Raw genomic sequence first — 21,757 nt, 5'->3', positions numbered from 1 at the left:
AATGTGTGTCTTTATAATACTTATGATTGTGTTTCACTTAATTGTGTGTCTCTATACGATAGGCAATAGTCACAAAAATTGATTGTTTTTGTTACTAATTATTAGCAAATCATCACTTATGAAATTAATTACATGTGGCCATTTAACGAACATGGTCATGTTCACCGTAATTACATGTTTGCAAAAGATGCGCAATAGTCTTAATAAACTTTAAACTGTGTGACAATATATTAGAAAAAAAACCACACTAAAACAACATCCATGTCGCAAGTTGGTGATATACAGTCACTACAATTACTAAATAAATGTGTCTACTGTTTAACGCTACAATATTGGATAAAATGATTGATTTTATGAACAAAATTCCGTACACAATTGCCACACTTTTATAATACTGCCATATGTTTTCATATCATACGTACACTACATTTTAAAGTGACCATAAGACCCATATGATAACGTCACCTTCCGTCACACTTTCAGTGAAAAATAAAATGTCACTATACGCATATGGTCACACTTTTTTGACGTGTATGTTTTCATACTAGTGAATATTGGTAAGACTTCTGAGACTATACAGATAATGGTGATAATGGTCTGATTGAGATATTACGTATAAGCTTACGGTTATGAATAATTTTTTAACTAAAATTTATATTCAAACAATCATGTTTTTTTTCTTTTTTTTTTTTTTATTTTTAAATTTCCTTTAATATTTTAAAAGTGGCAAAATTAGTGCCCAATACTGCTTGTAATTAAAAAAATTGCTTTTAATACCCCGAGATGTATGGCTCAGAATGTTTCTTTCAATCTCACGAAATAAAGAGTTTTTAGAACCTATATATATATATATATATATATATATATATATATATATATATATATATATATATATATATATATATATATATATATATATATATATATATAAGTGTTGCAAATATAGCCGATTAATCGACGCCTAGGCACTTGGCGGTCCTCTACCGTCGACGTTTATAGCTAATCGGACTATATAATCGGACGTGGTCAAAGTCGGTCAAAGAGGGGTCTAGGCGGTCAACACAAGTCAATGTTATTTAAAATCTTTTTAAGGGCAAAATTGTCAAAATGTAACAATCGCTTCTAGGGTTGCTTCCGATTTCTCATTCTATGCAGTCAAAAAATCGACATTCCCTCTGTGGACTTAAACCACGAAAGAACGAACGAAGTGAAATGGCCCCATCTTCTTCTTCTGTTCACTGGTTCACAACTTCGACTCTAGCTCCGCTCGTCATCAGTCATCACCTTCAAATAACAAGTTGCAGTCCCCTTCCAAGCACACAGTTCTCATCTTCAAAGCACATATCACTGCCCCAATCCGGTTCATCATCAGTCATCAGTTATCGCCCTAATCCGGTTCACGAGGTTTCTCCCCTCGACACCAACTCTTCCGACTTTAGCTCCTGTTCCGAATTCAACTCCTCTTCCGACTTCAGATCCTCCCATCGAAACTTAAGTATGAATCAATTTCACCAATTTGACAAACTCAGTGCATACTATTTAGACTTACCACCTGTATTTCTTTGCTAGGAATCACCTGAACGCCTTAAGTTAGGAGAGCTATAGATCTGATTGTCTAAGATGCCTATAATTTTAATACAACTTGTAACTCTTGATCATTTTTTCATCTAATAAACTGCAAGATATCAGGGTCACCCTCTACACACTATGCTTTAGTAATTGGTTCAACATCTATTTTTCCCTGTTGCACAGATCACTGCCTATGAAGTTTAGCCTTTGATTCAAATGGGTTATTGAATTTGTTCAGTAACATGAATTTGTTTAACAGTGAATGGGTTATTGAATTTCAAATGAGAATTTGTTGAACAGGGGATTTCAGATGAAAATTTGTTAGCATTTGATAGCTTCTTCTGTTAACAACGACATGATTTATTTAAATCTGTTAAGTATGAATCTGTTAAGTTTTTTTTTTTTTTTGGAATATGTTTAAGTATAAATATGTTGTGCATTTGTTGAAATCTATTAAACATGAATCTGTTAATTTTTTTTAATGTGTTAATGTGATGATTTAAAAGCTGACAATCAATGACTTCTAATGCTTCGACTACACCGTCTGTGGAATCAACCGCCACCGATAGACATAAACGGAATTCGGATGATGTTGGTTGGGAATATGGTTTTATCCCGGATAAAATCAATTTGGATAGATTGAAATGTAAATTGTGTGGAAAAGTGTTTGGCGGAGGGATTAGTAGAATGAAACAACATATTGCTCATGTGAAGGGGAATGTATCTTCATGTCCAAGTTCTACAAATGATGATTAATTGAAACGTCGAAATTATATTAATGAAGAGAAGTTGAAAAAAGAAAGCTAAACATTCACAAGATGAAGCCTTAAGATTTGAGGTGAGACAAGAATTTCATGACAGCGTGGATGGAGTAGAAGCTTCTTTGGGGTTGAAAGCACCAAATGTTATAGGCCCCATGGATGGCTACGCAAACGTAATAAACCACGAAGAAGGCTTGAATGCGAGAAAGGGAAAAAATGTTGATCTTAACAATATTGACCGAAAAGAAAGAATATTCACGGTCCATAAATACATTAGTAGGTGGCCATATGAAAGCGCAATTCCTTTTCATGCCTTTGAAAGGGATAGCTTCAAAATGATGTTGGAGGTTGTTGGCCAATTTGGAATCGGGCTTCCACCTCCTACTGGATATGCTTTGAGTGACACACTTCTAAAGCATGAGGTTGAAAGAACAAAAAACTTGTTGAAAAAAAATGAACAAGAATGGAAAGAGGATGAATGCTCAATTATGACAGATGCTTGGTCTGATCGAAAGAGAAGGAGCATTATGAATTTATGTGTTAATTCGAAGATTGGTGCTGTTTTTTTATCTTCAAAAGAATGTTCCAACGAAGCACATACAAGCCAAAAAATATACGAATATGTGTAGTCTTGCATTCAACAAGTTGGTCATAAGCATATTGTTCAAGTTGTGACCGATAATGCCACGAATAACATGGGGGCGGCAAAGTTGCACTCCCAAGGTTATGCGTGAAGGTACTTACATTATTTTGTTTATTAATTGTATTTATTACTTTATTACTTTATTTTGTTTTAAAATGTTTAATTTTATACTATAATTTGTTATTTAATCATGTTTATTTCTTCACGGTATCAGTGCACTCCCAAGGTTTAAGAAAATCCTAGATCAAGCAAAGAAACTAACCATCTTCATTTACGCTCACCGCAAAACCTTGGCAATGATGAGACGTTACACCAACAAAAGAGAAATTATCTGACCGGGAGTCAGGAGATTTGCTTCCGCCTTTCTAACTTTACAAAGTTTGGCCGAAAAAAAGGAGCAACTAAGACATATGTTCTCTAGCACCGAATGGGAGGAATGTAAATTTTCTGGTACGCCTAAAGGGATTGCCTCATATAAAATGGTGTCAAGTGTCCAATTTTGGTCAAGTGTGGCACAATGTTTAAAGGTGTTCTCCCCTTTGGTGAAAGTACTTCGAATGGTTGACGCAGATTGGAAGCCCTCAATGGGTTTTGTTTACGGGGAGATTAAATTTGCTAAAGAAAAAATTATCACATCATTGGGTGGTAACGAGAAAGCATACAAGCCTATTATAGATATCATAAACAAAAAGATGAAAGGTCGTCTAGATTCAAGTTTACATTTAACGTCTTATCTTTTAAATCCGTAAAATCATTATAAGGATCCACAACTCCAATATGATCACGATATAATGAATGCGGTTCTTGATTTTTTTTGATACATTACTTTGTGATAATTCTGAGATGCAAAGGCAAGTTGTAACAACTGACTTGCCAAAGTACAAGAAAAAAGTTGATAGATTTTGTTGCGATCTTGCAATTAAAAATTGTAAGGTGAATGATGTCGAGTTTGATCAGGGTAATTCGTTTTACTTTTAGTTATCCATTTTAGTATTTTATAAAATTTTGATATTTATCGATTAATAATGTGCTTTTTGTTTAAGAAATTGTAGCTAGTTGGTGGGTACTATTTGGTGGCACAACTCCTCATTTGACAAAGATTGCAATGAGGATTCTTTCTTTGACTAGTAGTTCATCGGGTTGTGAAAGGAATTGGAGCACGTTTGAAGGGGTTAGTAATATAAAGTATTAAATTTATATTTTATAAAATTTAAATATTAAGCACATTTCAACTCTTTGTTGTGTTTACATTTCTAAGTACATACAAAAAAACGAAATAGATTGGAGGCAAGCAAATTGAACAATCTTGTTTATGATCAATTCAATGCTAATTTAATGGAAAAAATCCATAAGCGAAAAGATAGAAATATGAAGGTGCTATTAGAAAATCATTCACTCTCGGCTCAAGAATGGATTGTTGATGTAGATGAAGTAGACCCCGAAACGGTTAATGAAGATCAAGGAATCGATGATAATCAAGCACCCCGAGAAAGTCGAAGAACGAGGGAACTTTCCGATGAAGATTTTTTAGTCCGAGAGTGAGGAGCAAGTGTTAGAAGAAGACGAATATGAGTCGGATGGGGTTCAAATAATGGAAGTGTGTGGAGAAGATTAGAAGATAATATATTTTATTTTTGTGCTATTTAAACTTATTATGAACTTGTTGGATGATGATTTGGTGTTTGATGAACTTATTATTAACCTTTTATGTTTGTTTTGGATGATAATTTGTTGTGCTTAAACTTGTTATTAAACTTTTATGCTTATTTACTTATAATATTAGGATTAAATTTAGATTTATTGATTTTTGAATAATTTCTTAATAATTAATGGTCCCCGATTAATCTCCGCCTAGCCGATTAATCCCTTAACCGTAGTCCACCGCCGAGCTACCGTCGAGCGATTTTTGCAAACTTGATATATATATATATATATATATATATATATATATATACACACACACACACACACACACTAGGTGTCCACCCGCGCAAAACGGCCGCCAACAATTATGATTGTTTCAATGAATGGTTTTTTTTTGTTCAGAAAATGTTATTTGATTGTGTTTCAATGGCTATAAATTTTTTGGTTGATATGTTAGAAAATTTCATGTCCGACCTTTGGACAAACATCATGGCCAAGCTGAGATAATACAAATCGTTTCTTCACGTTGAGTCCTAAGAAGATGATTAAAAATGAATTATAAAATAAAAATTCAAATAATCAAAACTTTTTCAGAGAATGTTTTGAAAGTTTCACCTTTGACAAACTATCTTGGACTATTTTCAATAATAAGGATGATGAGGGAAATCATATCTCTTAGAACAATGAGAGATAGAAAGAAATGGGCATAACAAAAGAAAATGTATTTTTGTCCAATTACCATTAGTCTACACACTAAGCATAATTCATCTTGTTTTGTCATGTAGTACTTAACAAAGTTGTCATAAGTAAATTTGTTATCTAGAGGAAGAAACCACTTGAGATGGTTCGGAAAGTGATTTTCAATCTGAAAAAATAAGCTTTTAAAAAATACATAGATTTAAATGTATCAACGAAGAATAATTATATTTTATAAAGAAAAAGAGATCAAACTTTGGAAAGCTTCATTGACATAGAGCCTTGTTCTTGCGGAACTTGAACCAACCAACCCATCAAAAAGTTGGATGGATGAACGATCCTTAATAGCTCTCTAGTAATACTTTGGAGAATATAATAAATGCACATTTTTTTTCATGTCAAAACTTTACCATATACATAGATATATAGAAGATCAAGAATAAAAAGAATGCATAGTTATGATAGAAATAATTAATAGAAAAGCAGGGATATAGAAACCCACCATTATGTGATAATCGCACCACTAAAACCAAAAACATCCCTGGAAAACCACATGAATTCCTTCCTATAAAGTATCGATATGAAACATGAATAAAGAAAGGAAAATAAACTAAAAGAGTAAAACCGAAGCTAAAATATATTAAAAGAACGTGAAATCGTGAACTCTGGTGAATAAAGTGATAGTAATGTGAAACGATAACATATCTCATATTTTTTTTACTTTTTAGTATAATCTTCTATCCACGTTAAAAAAGAAACAAAATTTAATTGATATTTCGTTCCTTAAATATTTTCGGTGACTATTATTTACCATAATTACTTTTTGTTCATATAAAGATGAGCAGTTTGTGCATAACAAATTTGTACATTAAGTTTTCAAGCATGTACCTCTTAAATTTCAAAAAATGTTCAATATGCTTTATAATATAGGTAAGTTATATATATATATATATATATATATATATATATATATATATATAACTTACCTATATTATAAAGCATATTGAACATTTTTTGAAATTTAAGAGGTACATATATATATATATATATATATATATATATATATATATATATATAGAGAGAGAGAGAGAGAGAGAGAGAGAGAGCTAGGTTCAATTGTTTAAACTAAATATTGTGTTATTGTATGCATAAATGTGGACCAATTAAAATTAAATAAAAAATTAAAAAATTAAATAAATAAACAAGGGTATTTTAGTAATTTGATAATTAGATTCCACAAATAATCCATATAATCTTGCTAGCATTCAATTTTAACCTAATTTCTTTTCTTATATACAGCCGATGTCTTCCATAAAAAAAGAATCAACTGAAACAAAAAGAAGGGCTTTATTTCCCCGTGTTCATCACCTGACTAACAGATCGGGGAGAAGCATCGGGCAAATATGGGCAATCGATATATAAGGATTACTAATTTGAAAAGATATAACATTTCGTTCTTCTCTCAGTTTCAATTTCTCTCGGTTCTCCCCTCTTCAATCACAACTTCTTGAACTGGGATCTGTGTGCACATTCCCAGATTTTTTTCTCCCCTCTTCTCCAATCGATCGCATGGTTCTTCCTATCTTCTTGAAATCGGTGGTAGGTTCTTAATTCCGATCGACACCACCCCCAATCACAACTCCTTTTTTCTTCCAATCGATTACACACCCCTATATCGCTCTTTGTATGTTGGTACATATGTATTGATTCATTGCTTCAAATATATTAATTTTTATTTGAATTTGTTGGTGTTTAGGGTTTCCGGTGGAACCCATTAACGCGATGGTTAAGGTATTAGACGCAATCTTCCGCATCCAGGCCTGCTATGTTCTTTACTTTACAAAGTTTTTGTTTTTTTGGTTGTACTCTGATGAAAATCTAATTGGTCTTTCTTTTTTTTGTTTCGTTTCCTAGGAGACTTTGAATGGCCTGCAGATTTAGAAGAGGAGCAGTGTTTATGTGAACAAGAAGGTTTTCCATTGGAGGAAGATGAATGTGAATCTAATCAGGTTATTGAAATTTGGAAGTCATTACATTTATGCTTTCTGGGAAATCAAGTATGGTGATTTTCCCAGCTGGAGCTGGAAAGTCACTATGTTCTTAGTTCCCTGCTATTGTTCTACAAGGAATGATAGTTATCATTAGTCTATTGAAGATGTTGTTTGAGTCTTTGAATGGTCTAAAAATAGTTGGGAAGAATAGAAGCTTGAAATTATGCTCTAGGAAGTGAACCAAAAACTCTTATTAGGTTTTTAGACTGAAGCAGTTGACCTTACTACCAGTAGCAAAGGTAACATATGGAAGAACACAAAAATAATTCTATGAGAATATTGCACACCAGGTGTTTGTAGAAATGCCTGAAAGAGAACTTGATGTTCAAATTCTTGAAGAACACAAAATAATATATGAGTTTGTTATTTGTGTTACTTGATTTTAACATGTAGTATGAGTTCTCTTAGAATTACTAAAATTTGTTTTATTTTTGGTGTATAAAAACATTCTCACATAGTTTTATTCTTACATAATTCAATTTCATGACAGATATTCTCATAGAATGAATGAAGTACATGATGATCAATGGCCCGAAGGTTGGATGAATGTGTGTGGGATAGACATGAACAATCCTCAATGGTCACCGATCTTCCACAAAAATGCACTACTCATTGTCATATTCTGTTAGATTAATCTATAATAGAATGATAAGAGTATATGTAATAGTATATTCCAATAGAATAATCTACATATTATATTTGTTTGTTATTAGGGAGTGTTTCATTATTATAGAATAAAATATAAAGTTTTTTATTTTTTCAAGGATGTAATAGAAAAAATTTAACTTGTATCTAAAAATTTGTTTATTTTGCAAGAAGTAAGACTCTTTATTAGTTTATGGCTTGTATTTTCATAGAATATCATTATAAAAAGAATGTCATTCTGTCAGAATAAAACCGGATATGATTAAAAATTATATTAGAATTATTTAAATTAAATTAATTTAAAAAAAATTAAAATTCAAAAATTAAGATAATCAAAGATCCATTAAAATCTGTAAATTTCTTTTTTTAAATTTCGGTTTCCTAATTTTAAGGCAATGCAAATGTACAATATTACCCTTCTTTTAATTAAATGACATTATTCTATTTTTCTTTTATTTAATAATATAGGTAAATCACTTTCTTAAAATAAGTAAAATGATTGGCCTATATTGATGCATACAATAACACAATAATTAGTTTAAATAGAATAACCTAAGCCTATATATATATATATATATATATATATATATATATATATATATATATATATATATATATATATATATATATATGACAACAAAGGGAAGTATATAGGCCGAGTGCGATGTTGGAATCCATCAACGAGCATATGCAATAAGGGTATGTGGATGAAGTATGTATTCTTATCCCTTTCGACCAAAATGGCACCTAGGTGTCACATCAATTTTGATATCTCGTTTTACTTTAATCCTTCCTGTCGACAACACCTATAAATCCACCCCTCCAATTTCATACCTTCAATATAAGTTTAAATGCAAATTGTATAAATGGAGAGAAGATAGAGTGCGTGGAAGCACCAAGTTTCCTAACCCACTCAACCTGCATCTTTTGCGGTAACACAAACCAAGGAATGACGTTCATGAATGTATCGGTGCTACCTCCTCCATCTTTATCTTCTTCCGACAAAATTCCAGGCACAATATATAGAAACCCTTTTCTTTTAACCCTAAAGATATGATGACATAAGACTTAAAATCATACTGTTAATGGAAAGATTTATAGAATCTTTTAAAGAAATAAAATCTTGTGATTTATAAAACCATCTTTTTTAATCATAATATAAAATGGATTTTAGTGCGAAATGATTCAAACAAAACCCGACTACTTTGTGATACTCAAATGTCGAACACATTAAAAATCAAAATATCAAGACATATACCTGTTGGAATTTTAGGGTAAGAAATAGCAGATTGGAATTCTGAGAATCGTGATTACACTTTCAGATTGAAGTATTTGAGTGGTAATCTCCAATTTTCAATTGGATAAGACTCAGAATATGAGAGAAGAAGAACATAGAATGAGAGGTTATTATTTTCGTATGTACCAAGAAGATATGACAAAAAAAAAAAAAAAAAAACAGATTATCTAGATCTTTGTTTGAAAACTGTCACAATCAGTTTAATATCCTAATATTGTCCAAACCGCCACAAGGCAGTTTGCAACAGTCAAAAACTGTCACCAAATCGAGTTTTCTATAAGGGTATAGACAAAGTAAAAAATCAGGTCAATTATTCAAAATTTGGATTTCTGATGCATTTTTAACATAGCTAGGGGCTCTGCCCCTTGGACCCTGGTAGGGGCTGCCGCCCTTGGACCCCGCTTCCAGGGGTGTTGCCCTCGTACCCCTGTTCATTCAGGGGCTTCGCCCGTAAATAACAGTTTATTTTGAATCTTGAATAAACTCATGCAAATATCCACTCTGCACCACGCTTACTTGTTTAATGTTTATCAAGATTATATTTGGTAAACAAATTAATCTATTACACTTAAATACCTATTTGTAATACAAAACACCAACAATACCTTCTAAAGTCTTATGGAAATTATATATATATATATATATATATATATATATATATATATATATATATATATATATATATATATATATATATATAACATTAATCAAGAAAAGGATGGTAAATACTGAATCTAGGGACATAGAAAATAAATAAAAGTTATAAATTGGTGAAGTATTAATATGACTAGCTAATTTTGAATATAAATTTTTATAAAATTTTGTGCATAAAATGAAAAAGATTATATGTGAAAGGTATAGCCTAATTTTGTGAAAAGAGATAAAGGGATACTACACGTCCAAAAGGGGAAAGTTTCATATTCTACCAATGAAAGGCTGCAATGAGAAGGGATAAAAAATTCCATAAATGTCCCTTATCCCACTATTGACCGTTTATAGATCCTTACGTGTTTATGGCCACAATTTTTATTCCCCATTGCACTACTTTCTTTTTTAAAACAGCTTAAATGACATTCTTATTTAGTCGTATTTATAAATCTTTGTTTTTTATTTGTAGCTAGTGGCATCTTTCCTACACGTGATACAACAAGGCCAAGAGCCTTTTAGTCACCTAAGAAAAATTATCATTAGAGCATCCATAGTGGTGAGTTTAATGAGAGGGTTAAATAAGGTGGCAAACCTAATTGTTATTTAATTGATGAAACTCTACTATAGTGAGATGTCATCTTGGGATTCAATAGATTTGGAGTTCAATGGTTATTGATGTCTTCAATGGAAAAAAGAAAACTTTTTTAATCTTAAATATATACTATAAATTAGTATTTGTAACTTTCTATTCAAGTTTGTACAGTTCAATGCTTATAGGAAAAAATGGATAAAATTGTTTGGAATGTAAAAAATGATGTGACAATTTATTAAATTCTGTGGAGCTCAATGAATTGTGGATGGCTTACTAAAATTAATATTGAAATACACGGTTATAAATATGCTTAAAATTTAGACGTAAGTTGTAATGTGTAAAGTTCGAGAATCACTTCATTCCTGATACTTATGCAAGATAGATACAAAATTATCAGATCAAGATCAACTTGTTCACGATTTCAAAAGGAATCAAATAATTTTCTTTCCGTTCTTTATACAAATTGCCATCCTTTTCTGGGGTTGGATTCGCTAATCTTGAACTAGATTCTTAGAAGATAGTAGAAAGAGAAAGGTTGTGAAGAGGGTGAAAACATGGGGGATTGACGGGTGGAATGGTGATGAGATTGGAATATTGTTGTTTATATAAAGTGTATGTGATTAATTGATTCACCTTTTTGCTATCATATGTTTCCTACCAGGAACTCGAAACATTAACTAAAATGAACAAAAGATTAAAAAAAACTTTAAAATCATAGAAAATACTAACATTTCATTCTGCAAATGCTCCTTTCTAGTGTGTCTGTGTGTGTTATATGATCATCCATTGAAGCCATTGGTAAGATGTCACTGCCTTCTGTAGGGGGGATACAAAAAAGGGAACCTCTAGTTAAGATCTTCCTTAGAAAACTACATAGATATTTTTTAGTTACTTAATTACTACCAGACATAAAAGAGATTTTTCTTAATTGTCAGTTTTGAATATGTTATACATATATAACATGTTATATAACTTGATAATTTATTGTTTAATCAATATAAGTGCTAGGAGCAAAGACATATATTATGTTATGGTTACTTTAGTCGAAAATATATGATTGGTGATCATATTCATAGCTTCAATGGCTAGATGCAAAATAGGGATAACTGTATTGTACAGATTCTATATTTGGTTCAAAGTGGTTATAACCAAAAGTTTATTGACTATATCAATTGGTTGTGAGATTGACACTTGTTATTAATACGTCATAAATGATCTATTTCAGTTCGAGCCTAGACATCTCCAAAGTACTAGTCCTACCTCACATTGTACTTAAAAGTTTTGTTTTTTTTTGTTCATCCAAAAAGAGAGAAATTTTGCTATATATAGAGGCACATACGGTCTTCTTATTCATTAAATTTAAACTTCATCTCTTTCTTCCTTCCTCTTTGCTCTCTAGCTAGTTGTGGGTGGAGAGAAGTAGCACCATGGTGGAAGGGATCTAGCAATGGTATAGTAGTCGAAGAATTCAAAGAGCAACTAATCAAATACCGTAATTACTTAATATACACCTCATCTCTTTTTGCACGTTTTATCTTTAATGGTCATTTTTGTTCTTTGTAGTTCCATCTCTTCTTTTGTTGTCTCTTTTCTAGTTTGCGCTTCTTTGGACACATGCTTTCGTATTTACATGCTTACACAAGTCTACATAGTATTTTCTATTGAACAAGTAAAAAAAAGGGAATTGAACTTGACAGCATCCATGTTGTGACGACCATCAGATGAATTAATACATACCATCAAGATGGATACTTGAAAACACATGCATAATTGTAAGAATATAGATATACTACGATAGATCTCATATAGTTAAGGTTGAACATTATGGTTTTCTGTATATTGTATTTACATCATTGCCTGTTTCTCAAAATACAAGTTGGTCATTTGAAATTCACATATTTAGCTTTAACATCTTTAAAATATAAGTGGTTATCAAATTAAGCTTTTTCCTCCATCTCTATGTAGTCACTCAGAGGCGGAGACAATTACGGATGTTGACAGAAGATAGAGAGCACAAAGAAGAATGAATCGCGTGAAATCACTGTTCACTCCTTCGTGCTCTCTATACTTCTGTCATTACCCTTTATTTCCTTCGGCTCTTACTCACTGTATGCATTAATTAAGACACACACACACACATATATATATATATATATATATATATATATATATATATATATATATATATATATAGAGAGAGAGAGAGAGAGAGAGAGAGAGGTAGGTTTATATGTGGACTTCGTAGAAACCAATCAGATTTCAAGAAAAATTAAAATCATTATCATTATTAAATAATATATGGGTATAATTGTACTATTATTATAATTATTTATGTTATGAAAAATAAAATCAATTAATATCCCTGTAAATTAGGATATTAGTTTCATAACCCTATAACAACAAAATTAATCGGACGAGCACAACCATTAACGGAGCTTCTTTAGGTATTAAAATTTTTACATATAGCCTAAAACTATAAAATTTGACTTTGCCCCCCTTCCTCCCTGTTTTCCAGTTTTTATACACATTATACTTTCGGCCCCCTAAATCAAAACTTAAAGCACCGTCACTGAGGGTAACCCACCGTCCACTTTACAGCTTCCACTAGCATCAACCAACAGTATGCCAGAATACCAGATTCCGCCTTGCCTCCACCTGATGTCGGTCATCTTCTTCTACGCAATCTCAATTTCATATATACACGGTTGTTCAATCCAATCGACGTAGTGTGATAAAAAGCGGGTGAAATCACATGCCATTCACTCCAATCGACACTCAAGTTTCTTTGCCTTAATCTTGTAACCGGGTAAATTTGTTATTTTTTATTATTATTTTTTTTAGTTTGTGCTTTGCCGTTAACAAAAAAGGTTTAAAGTTTCATTTTTTTAGAATTCAATTTGAGTGTGAACAACTACGATTAAAAGTTTCATCTTTTTTTTTCGCAATCGTCTTTAATTTGTGTTTTGCAATTATCTAGGATTTTCTTGAATTTTAATTTGTTTGGTTAAATTTATAAAATTTGTTTAATTTTTGATAAAGTTATATTAAATTTCATTACTATACTTTTTAAGGCTAAATCATAGTGGAGTGCCTTGATTATTTTTATATATAGAGTTGATTATTTTGGTTTGAACAATTCAGTAGGGCAAACCATTTTTATCCATTATGAGAATATGGTTCATTTTGAGATTTAAAGGTCAAAATTCGATCACAGTTTTAAAACTGAGATTTATTCTTGAATCATATGCTATATGTATCTGTCTTTCGTAATAACTTTTCTTTTTCATTAATTCGATTGTTCTTTTTATATAAAAAAATGATGACAAAAACTTTATTCTTTGAGCATATATCGTTTATGGAGATTTTGATCAATTTTACTTTGATTTTCAAAAAGGTTTTGATCATTGTGACGACTGTTCATAGTATTTTTGATATTCTGAAATTTGACAATTCATTTTTTTAGTTGGTAATCCACAATAAAATGATTATTTGTTTATTTTGAATGCGAATTGCTATTTTGGAATAGGGTGTATGAGATTTTTGGAATCAGGCGTATGAGAATGGTTTCACCGATGGAATGACATTGCATGTTTGGAATCAGGGGTGATGAACATCGGGATTGCATCATCAACATAATCTTTCATTATACATCAATATATTCCTTAAGAATGCATGGTCATATTCTCTTAGAATAAAACATATTGTAATAGTTTTTACATGATAGTCAAAGAAAGGCATTAATATTCAAGAATGTCATTTGAATGTTAATGTATCTTATTTTTGTTTAGGTATGTTACTTCATGAATGGTTTTTGTATTTTATTCTTCTAGAATGCAAAATAAAATCATTAATATTTTTATGGGTTTTCAATATTTTAATTTAGATTAGTTCACAAAATTTAATTATTTGATATGTTATTAGTTAAAGAATGTTTGTGTATTACATTATACCATAATGAATTTTTTTAAGAACAAAACCTTGATTTCATATTCATAAGCATATTCCTTAAGAATGCACACCATACTCATAAACAAAATATATTATGTCAGAATATCCGAAATTAAGAAACTTAATTTAAAATTCATATTTTTAGAATTAAAAGAATTAATTATCCCTTAAAATCCAAAATTTTCCTTTTATAAATCTCGTTTAATGGATTAAAATACCCTTATGATGAAATTTGTGTGATTTTATGGTACATGTTATTCCATTGTAATATCAAAGACCCTCATATCATAGTATTCATTTTTTTTTCATCCACTGGTCCAGAATTATCTTTACGACTATACAATATATGTCATCCACATTATAACCTAACTATATATATATATATATATATATATATATATATATATATATATATATATATATATATATATATATATATATATATATATATATATATATATATATATATATATATATATGTATATATTGTTGGAACATGAAAAAGTGATCATTATACAATCCGAGATGAAGACTTGTCCGAGATCTATGTTAGTTAGAAGTATTTTGAGTCTGTAATGCATTTAATTATTGCAAGTACCATTTTATATTGTTCTTATTGTTTTCTAGTATAGTAGAAGAAACAATACCAATAACAATGGTTGTGTCAGTCTATTGATCTTCAGAAGTCTCTCAGTCTATGCACACTTTATCAGATTTTTCTTTTAGTCATTCCTTGACTATTTAAGGAGTTGTCTTCCTTGTATCAAGATAGATAAGTGTGCACTTTTTCCACTATAATCAACAATCATTCAGTCAATCATTGTCTCTTACATTCTTCTTGTTCTTAAATTACTTTACATTGTTCATACTTACTACTTTTCCATATTTGAGCACTTTGTTGATTATCTCTATTCCGAGACAAGACTGGTTTACCAGACTTGACTGGATCTTCATTACAAGTAGACATTGATCTTAAGTTAATTCAAGGTTTGAGTTCTCAAACCTTGTCCGCGCATCTTCTTGCATTAATATATATATATATATATATATATATATATATATATATATATATATATATATATATATATATATATATATATATATATATATGTGTGTATGTGTGTGTGTGTGTGTGTCTATGTATGTATGTATGTATGTATGTATGTATGCAGATGGCTTCAATATAAATTAAATATCATTATATTTTTTTTCCTAACCATTCTCCTACCACTTTTAATTGATGACAAATGTAATAAAAATTTATTTATTTTATTAAATATAATAAGTGTCACAATCTTAAATGTACGGGAAGAAAAAGTAGGACTATATTTGCTTAAAATGAAATATTATCTATAGAACCATATAACCTATTTATTAACATTTGGATCAATCAATCATGGATAAAAGTAAAAAACTAATACATTATGAATATTAATCAAGTTGAAAAATGTAAATAGATGATTGAGGGTAATTTTGGCTTTTCCAATTATCTAAAAGTTCCAAACGCCAAGAGTTAAGGAAAAAGATTGTGATTAAAGCCTCTCATCGGCTTCAACACAACTCAACAAGTCCGCTATAGATAGAATGAAGAAAGACATGTGGCAATAAAGTGCTAAACTCTTATGCACATGATAGAAAAATATCCTAAAAATGAAAAAGGAGATGCTAGTGGCGAAATTAGATTGGTAGGGGTCACCCAGCTCCTTCATCGACACTAGAAGCATCTATGACTACTAGTAACACAACCACTATAAATATGTAGCCAAGGAATAAGAAAAATAAGAAGATGACATGGGGGCTTTAGCTTGTTTTTTACCGGTGCACAGAATGCGTAGAACAACCTTTTTTATTACAGTGTTTTAAGATTAATTGATTAAGAAAGGGATGATAAACTAAGAGTCATGTCATTCGGGCATGGAAGGTGATGCCTTTCTTCTATCAGTTAACTTGAAGTTGTGAGTATGTTATATGTGCTTGTTTTAGTGTGTGTTATCTGAGGGATGGTGACTTAATCTATAAGTTAATATTTTGTATGTTGTTTGTTTATATATGGTTGATATGTATCGTTATCGATGCATTTTCCTAGACACCATTAATTGAAAGTTTTTGTTTTGAGATATTATTGATCCATTATGTAATTTCAAGTGGTTTGGGGTTCGAAAGAACCAACATTGGTATTTAGCAGGTACAACTTGATCAATCGCGCATGCCATTCACCCCATCAAGTTCTTGTTTTCTTCTTCCATTCTTAGGATTTATACTTAGGGCATCCATAATGCATTTAACTCCATAGAGTTCAATGGAGTGTTGGATCATCATTCACTATTTCATACTCCTAATGTAGGTATTTTCCCATAAACCTCATTTCATTAAACAACCAATACAAATATATTATAGATAGGCCTGATACATATAAACACACACAAAAGATTAGGCCTCAAAAAACAAAATACATAATACCAATATATATATAATAACAGTTCCCCGCAGTTGGAACGTTAGCCTGATCTCGAATGTTCAAACTCGACCGGAATTTGACCCATAGCCACTTTGTCCCGAACAAAGTTTATGTCAATCTCAATATGCTTGGTTCTCTGATGCTGAACGAGATTGGAAGAGAGGTAAACAACATTGGCACTGTCACAATAAACAATCATGGCACGCATAGGAGATTGATGGAGTTCACAAAGAAGATTTCTAACCCAACACGTTTCGGAAACAACATTAGCAACCCCCCGTGTATTCAGCTTCAACATTGGATCGAGACATAATGCCTTGTTGTTTGTAAGACCAGGAAATTAAATTGGGTCCTTAGAATACATAATAACTAGATGTGGAGCGTCGAAATGAAGGACATCCGACCCAATCAACATTTGAATATGCGATGAGATCATGTGTAGGAGAAATATAAATCTGAAGTCCGTGATCAACAGTGACTCATATATATCATTGGATACACTTAAGATCTGTGAAATGGGGCTTACGGGGGTCATACATAAATATACAAACTTGATGAAAAGCGTAAGCAATATCGGCGTTGGTGAAAGTCATATATTAAGGAGCACCTGCAAGGCTTCTATGTAAAGTAGGATCAGCAACCTGAATACCAAAGGGGTCAAGCTTCACATATATATCAGTAGGAGTACGAGAAGTTTTGCAGTTCAACATATTGGCGTGTTCCAAAATCTATAAATCATAGTTGTGTTGCAAAAGAAACATACCCTGGCGATCTCGAGTAACCTGATACCTAAGAAAAAATTAAGATCACCAAGATCAGTCATAGAGAATTCCCTGCTCAAGGTGAAAATGACCTGCTGAAGTAACTCCTGAGATGAAGCAGTCAAGATTATGTCATCCACATATAAAAGAAGATACACAATCTGAGAACCCTATTTGTATATAGATAGTGAAGAGTCACAACGGCTATTAGTAAATCTAATCCTGCAAATAAACTTAGCAAACCGATGAAACCATGCTCGGGGAGCCTGCTTAAGGCCATAAAGGGAATGATGTAATAAGCAGACATGATCATGATGTTGTGGGTCTTGAAATCCTGGTGGTTGGTGCATAAATACAGTCTCACTAAGATCACCGTGAAGAAACACATTCTTCACATCAAGTTGGCGAATATGCGAGTTGTGAGATACTGCAAGAGATGGGACTGCGAAAATAATGGTGGGTTTAACCACCGGGCTGAAAGTCTCATCATAGTTAATGCTGGGTTGCTGAATGCGACTGTTAGCTATAAATCGATCCTTGTAGCGTGCCAATGAGCCATCTGCATGTTTTTTCTTCTTAAATAACTAGATGCAGTTAATAATATTTACACCAGCGGGATGAGGGACAAAGACCCACGTCCAGTTTGAGACCAGAGCATTAATTTCATCCTTCATAGCATTGAGCCATTTGGGATCTTGAAATGCTTGTAAGTAGATGTGGGGCACCAGAGAATGAGTGTCAACATGAAGATTGAGTTTGTAAGTAGATGTGGGGCAGCAGAGGGATGAGAGTTAGGAGTCGAAGGTGAAGAATACATGTTAGTTGTATCTGACATGTCTAACTCAGAAGTATAGGGGACCCCCTCGGCATAAGGAGTAGTATCGGGAATGACTGGAGTTTGACGAAATATTTGATAAATGGGATTATTTTCATCAATAGTGTCAAGAAACTCGTAGGATGGAGAAGACGTAGGAGTCATGGACCCAAAAGGAAAAATAGATTCGCCAAATGTGACATGATGAGATATAATAATTTTTTGAGTTTCAAGGTTTAGGAACCAATACCCACGATGTTGGGATGGATAATCTAAGAACAAAGAAGGAGAGGATTTAAGAGAAAGTTTGTGAGGTGTAGGTATGTGAGGATAACAGAGACACCCAAAAACACGTAAATGAGAGTAAGATGGAGTTTAATGGAATAACTTTTGCAGGGGAGATTGATTATTAATGGTGGTGGAAGGAAGGATATTTAGGAGATGGGCAGCCATGTAAAGGGATTCAACCCAGTAAGTGGGGGTGGGGGTGGGGGGTAGGTGAGCATGAAACAGGAGAGAACGAATCATATTAATAATGGTACAGAGCATTCACTCAGACTTTCCATTTTGTTGAGATGTATGTGGACAAGAGAAGAGAAGTTGAATTTTGTTTGAATCACATAAGTTGTGAAATTGACTATTATTGAATTCCCCTCCCCTCTACTATCACATTGAAAATATTTAATATTAGCATTGAAATGATTCGTAACATATTGTTTAAAATGAAGAAATTTCAAGAACACATCAGATTTATATTTCAAAGAGTATACCCACACAAATTTAGTAAAATTATCAAGAAAATGGCATAATATTTGATTCCATAAATACTAGCAATAGGAGATGTCCAAACATTAGAATGAATCAAATGAAAATGAGCATTACAAGTAGAATCCGACAAAGCAAAAGGTAACCTAGTATGCTTCCCAAGTTGGCAAGCATGACACAAACCAAGACGTTAATGCCAGAGAGTTGAGTTGGTGGAGAGAAGCGCTTGAGGTGGACAGTTACTCACCGGATAAATATCTCTTGTGTTATCACATTGCAAAAGAGTATGTTTGGTCCTAAGATCCTTCATAGAAAAACCGAAAGGATCAAATTCAATGCTACACTTATTATCAGTAGTAAAATAACGCATAGAGAAAAGATTTTTGATGATGTTGGGAGTAAATAAGTGATGTGTTTTATAGGTTATATTTCAAATCATGTGACGGAAAAAAAAAACTTAACCCTTAAGTTCACATGCAAACTATTTGGATCTAAGTTTTCTCTATTGATAGCAATAAACTATGAACATCAAAGAACCCTAAAAACCCTATTGTTATCGAAATTCACAAAGGGATTAGGGTTTACATACCTTTTGATTACTAGTGTAAATAATCAACAAAATCCTTCTGGAATAAGCTCTAGAAAGCAAGCACCAGAAATCTCGTGTCTCTGATGGTTAGTACCCAAAACCAAGCAATTAGAAGACTTGACGAGATAGGATAGGGGATATGATTTTCGATAATCCTTCTTGGATTAAAGGTGGACGGAAATCACAAGGCTAAGGCCCTATTTATAGCTGATAGGAAAATCCTAGATAACCCTAATTTGAAATAAAATAATATTATTTCAAATTTTGTATTTATCTAGTTTCCTTATTATCCATATTATTTATATGGAATAATCTAGAACCCTAAGGAGCCTTCAAAATTTTGGCCTACCTTAGAATCCTATAGAATTCTTCTCTTGTTCAACTATTGACCAATTACAGATTAGGTCCTTACACTTTAATTAATCCAATTAATCCCAAAATTAATCCGATTAATTTCTAATTAATTATTAATTAAATAATACGATTTATAATTAATATATTAATCTTATAATATATTAATAAATTATTTATTGTTATTTATTAATCATATAATAAATCATTAAATCAGTCTCTCTCTCCAAAAGTCATTCTAGTGAATTACTAGATTTGAGGGTAACCCAAAAGGACTTTGAGTTTAATTCAAGTATATACCAATTTAGTTATTGGCTTAGACACCTAATCCATCAGTCTCCCACTTGGATAAGTCCATAACTACAATTGCAGGTATAACTTTTGAATCAAACCACAAAGTGTGCTTTCCAAAGCAACTCCAGAGTCTGATCTTATCAGACATCAGTTCTAAGATAAGTGATTAAAAATTTCTACGTTATACAGGATATATGTTAACACGCTATCGCAGGCATATTAAGCGAATAAAATTTCACTATTGGTTGCACTAAAAGATAGCATAGGGAAGTAGGGTCGAATCCTCAAGGACACAGCCTAACAGTCAATGCCTTTTTGTATCAGGCACATTCTAGCCATTTAAATAGAAAATATAAAAAGGGAGATTTGTAATTAATAAATAAGCTAAAAATTGCAGTGAAAATAAAACTAAATAAAACTCAATAATAAAAACATATTCAGTTCTGTTGCGACTTTCCTAATCATGCAATCAGCCCAGATCTGGTTATTCAGAATGTGTTCTATCTAAGATGGTACTGAGAAAAACTAACAAGCTCTAGTATAATCTCTTTTACCTTATTTAGTTAACCAAAACAAGCTCCTTGAATTAACCCTAACTTTTTACTGTTCAGTTAAACATGCTCTTAATTAAATCAGAAAAGAAGCTTTATCATATATGTAAAATTTCTAGCAATATCTAATACTTCTCATAATCTCGGAAGTGTAAAGATATGATTTTTATAGTTTATACCATAGTTAAATCCCAACATGGAACCAATCTGATACTTGTTACTTATTACTAGTTGACAAGAACAATTACGGATTCGATTAACTGACTAACTGGAATGATAATACCTAGTTAAGTGATCAGACTAACAAGAATTAAAATCAAAAAGTTCATTAATCTCAAAATTGAAAAATCTAGATAGAAAAACAAAATGAAAACCAGATCTGAAAACTAATCACATGAAAAGTACTAGTCTATTATAGAACTGAAAACTAGAGCTTAGCCAGACATGGCCAAAAACGAATCTAAACTAGTAAAGCGAAACATTAACAGATTAATCTAGATAAACTAAATGTATGAGATGATTCACAGTCTTCAGATTTTCAGAAAGTGCTGAAAAGTGTCAGAAATCGCCTTCAGAAGAGTATTTCGTTGTCTGGATCCGTCCAACCTTCGAATCTGATTATGCGGGTAGTCATATACTTAAGATGAAAGCTTCAGGAGAAAGTAAGCTGAAAATGCGAT

The 21,757-nt window shown here is 31.7% G+C and overlaps 1 protein-coding gene and 1 long non-coding RNA gene across 3 annotated transcripts; both read left to right on the top strand.

Annotated features, from left to right (window-relative positions):
* The first annotated feature begins 3,452 nt into the window (after positions 1-3,452).
* LOC145164292 (uncharacterized) lies at positions 3,453-4,515 on the top strand. Its single transcript, XM_079083015.1, has 4 exons — positions 3,453-3,718; positions 3,825-3,931; positions 4,017-4,158; positions 4,254-4,515. Exons 1-4 carry the CDS (start codon positions 3,453-3,455, stop codon positions 4,513-4,515), a joined length of 777 nt encoding a protein of 258 aa, XP_078939141.1.
* Positions 4,516-11,916: 7,401 nt separating this feature from the next.
* On the top strand, positions 11,917-14,416 carry LOC145166857 (uncharacterized). Of its 2 annotated transcripts, XR_013740756.1 has the most exons (3): positions 11,917-12,038; positions 13,062-13,352; positions 14,073-14,416. It is a non-coding gene; the product is annotated as an uncharacterized LOC145166857 (long non-coding RNA). The 2 variants fall into 2 exon arrangements; XR_013740755.1 differs by having other exon boundaries at positions 11,917-13,352.
* Positions 14,417-21,757: the final 7,341 nt, after the last annotated feature.

This window comes from Lactuca virosa, chromosome 3, assembly GCF_052849685.1.
Source record: "Lactuca virosa cultivar CGN04683 chromosome 3, Lactuca_virosa_CGN04683_v6, whole genome shotgun sequence".
Classification (NCBI taxonomy): domain Eukaryota; kingdom Viridiplantae; phylum Streptophyta; class Magnoliopsida; order Asterales; family Asteraceae; genus Lactuca; species Lactuca virosa.
Note: the sequence above shows the minus strand (reverse complement) of the source record. Positions and strands in the feature narration are given on the sequence as shown.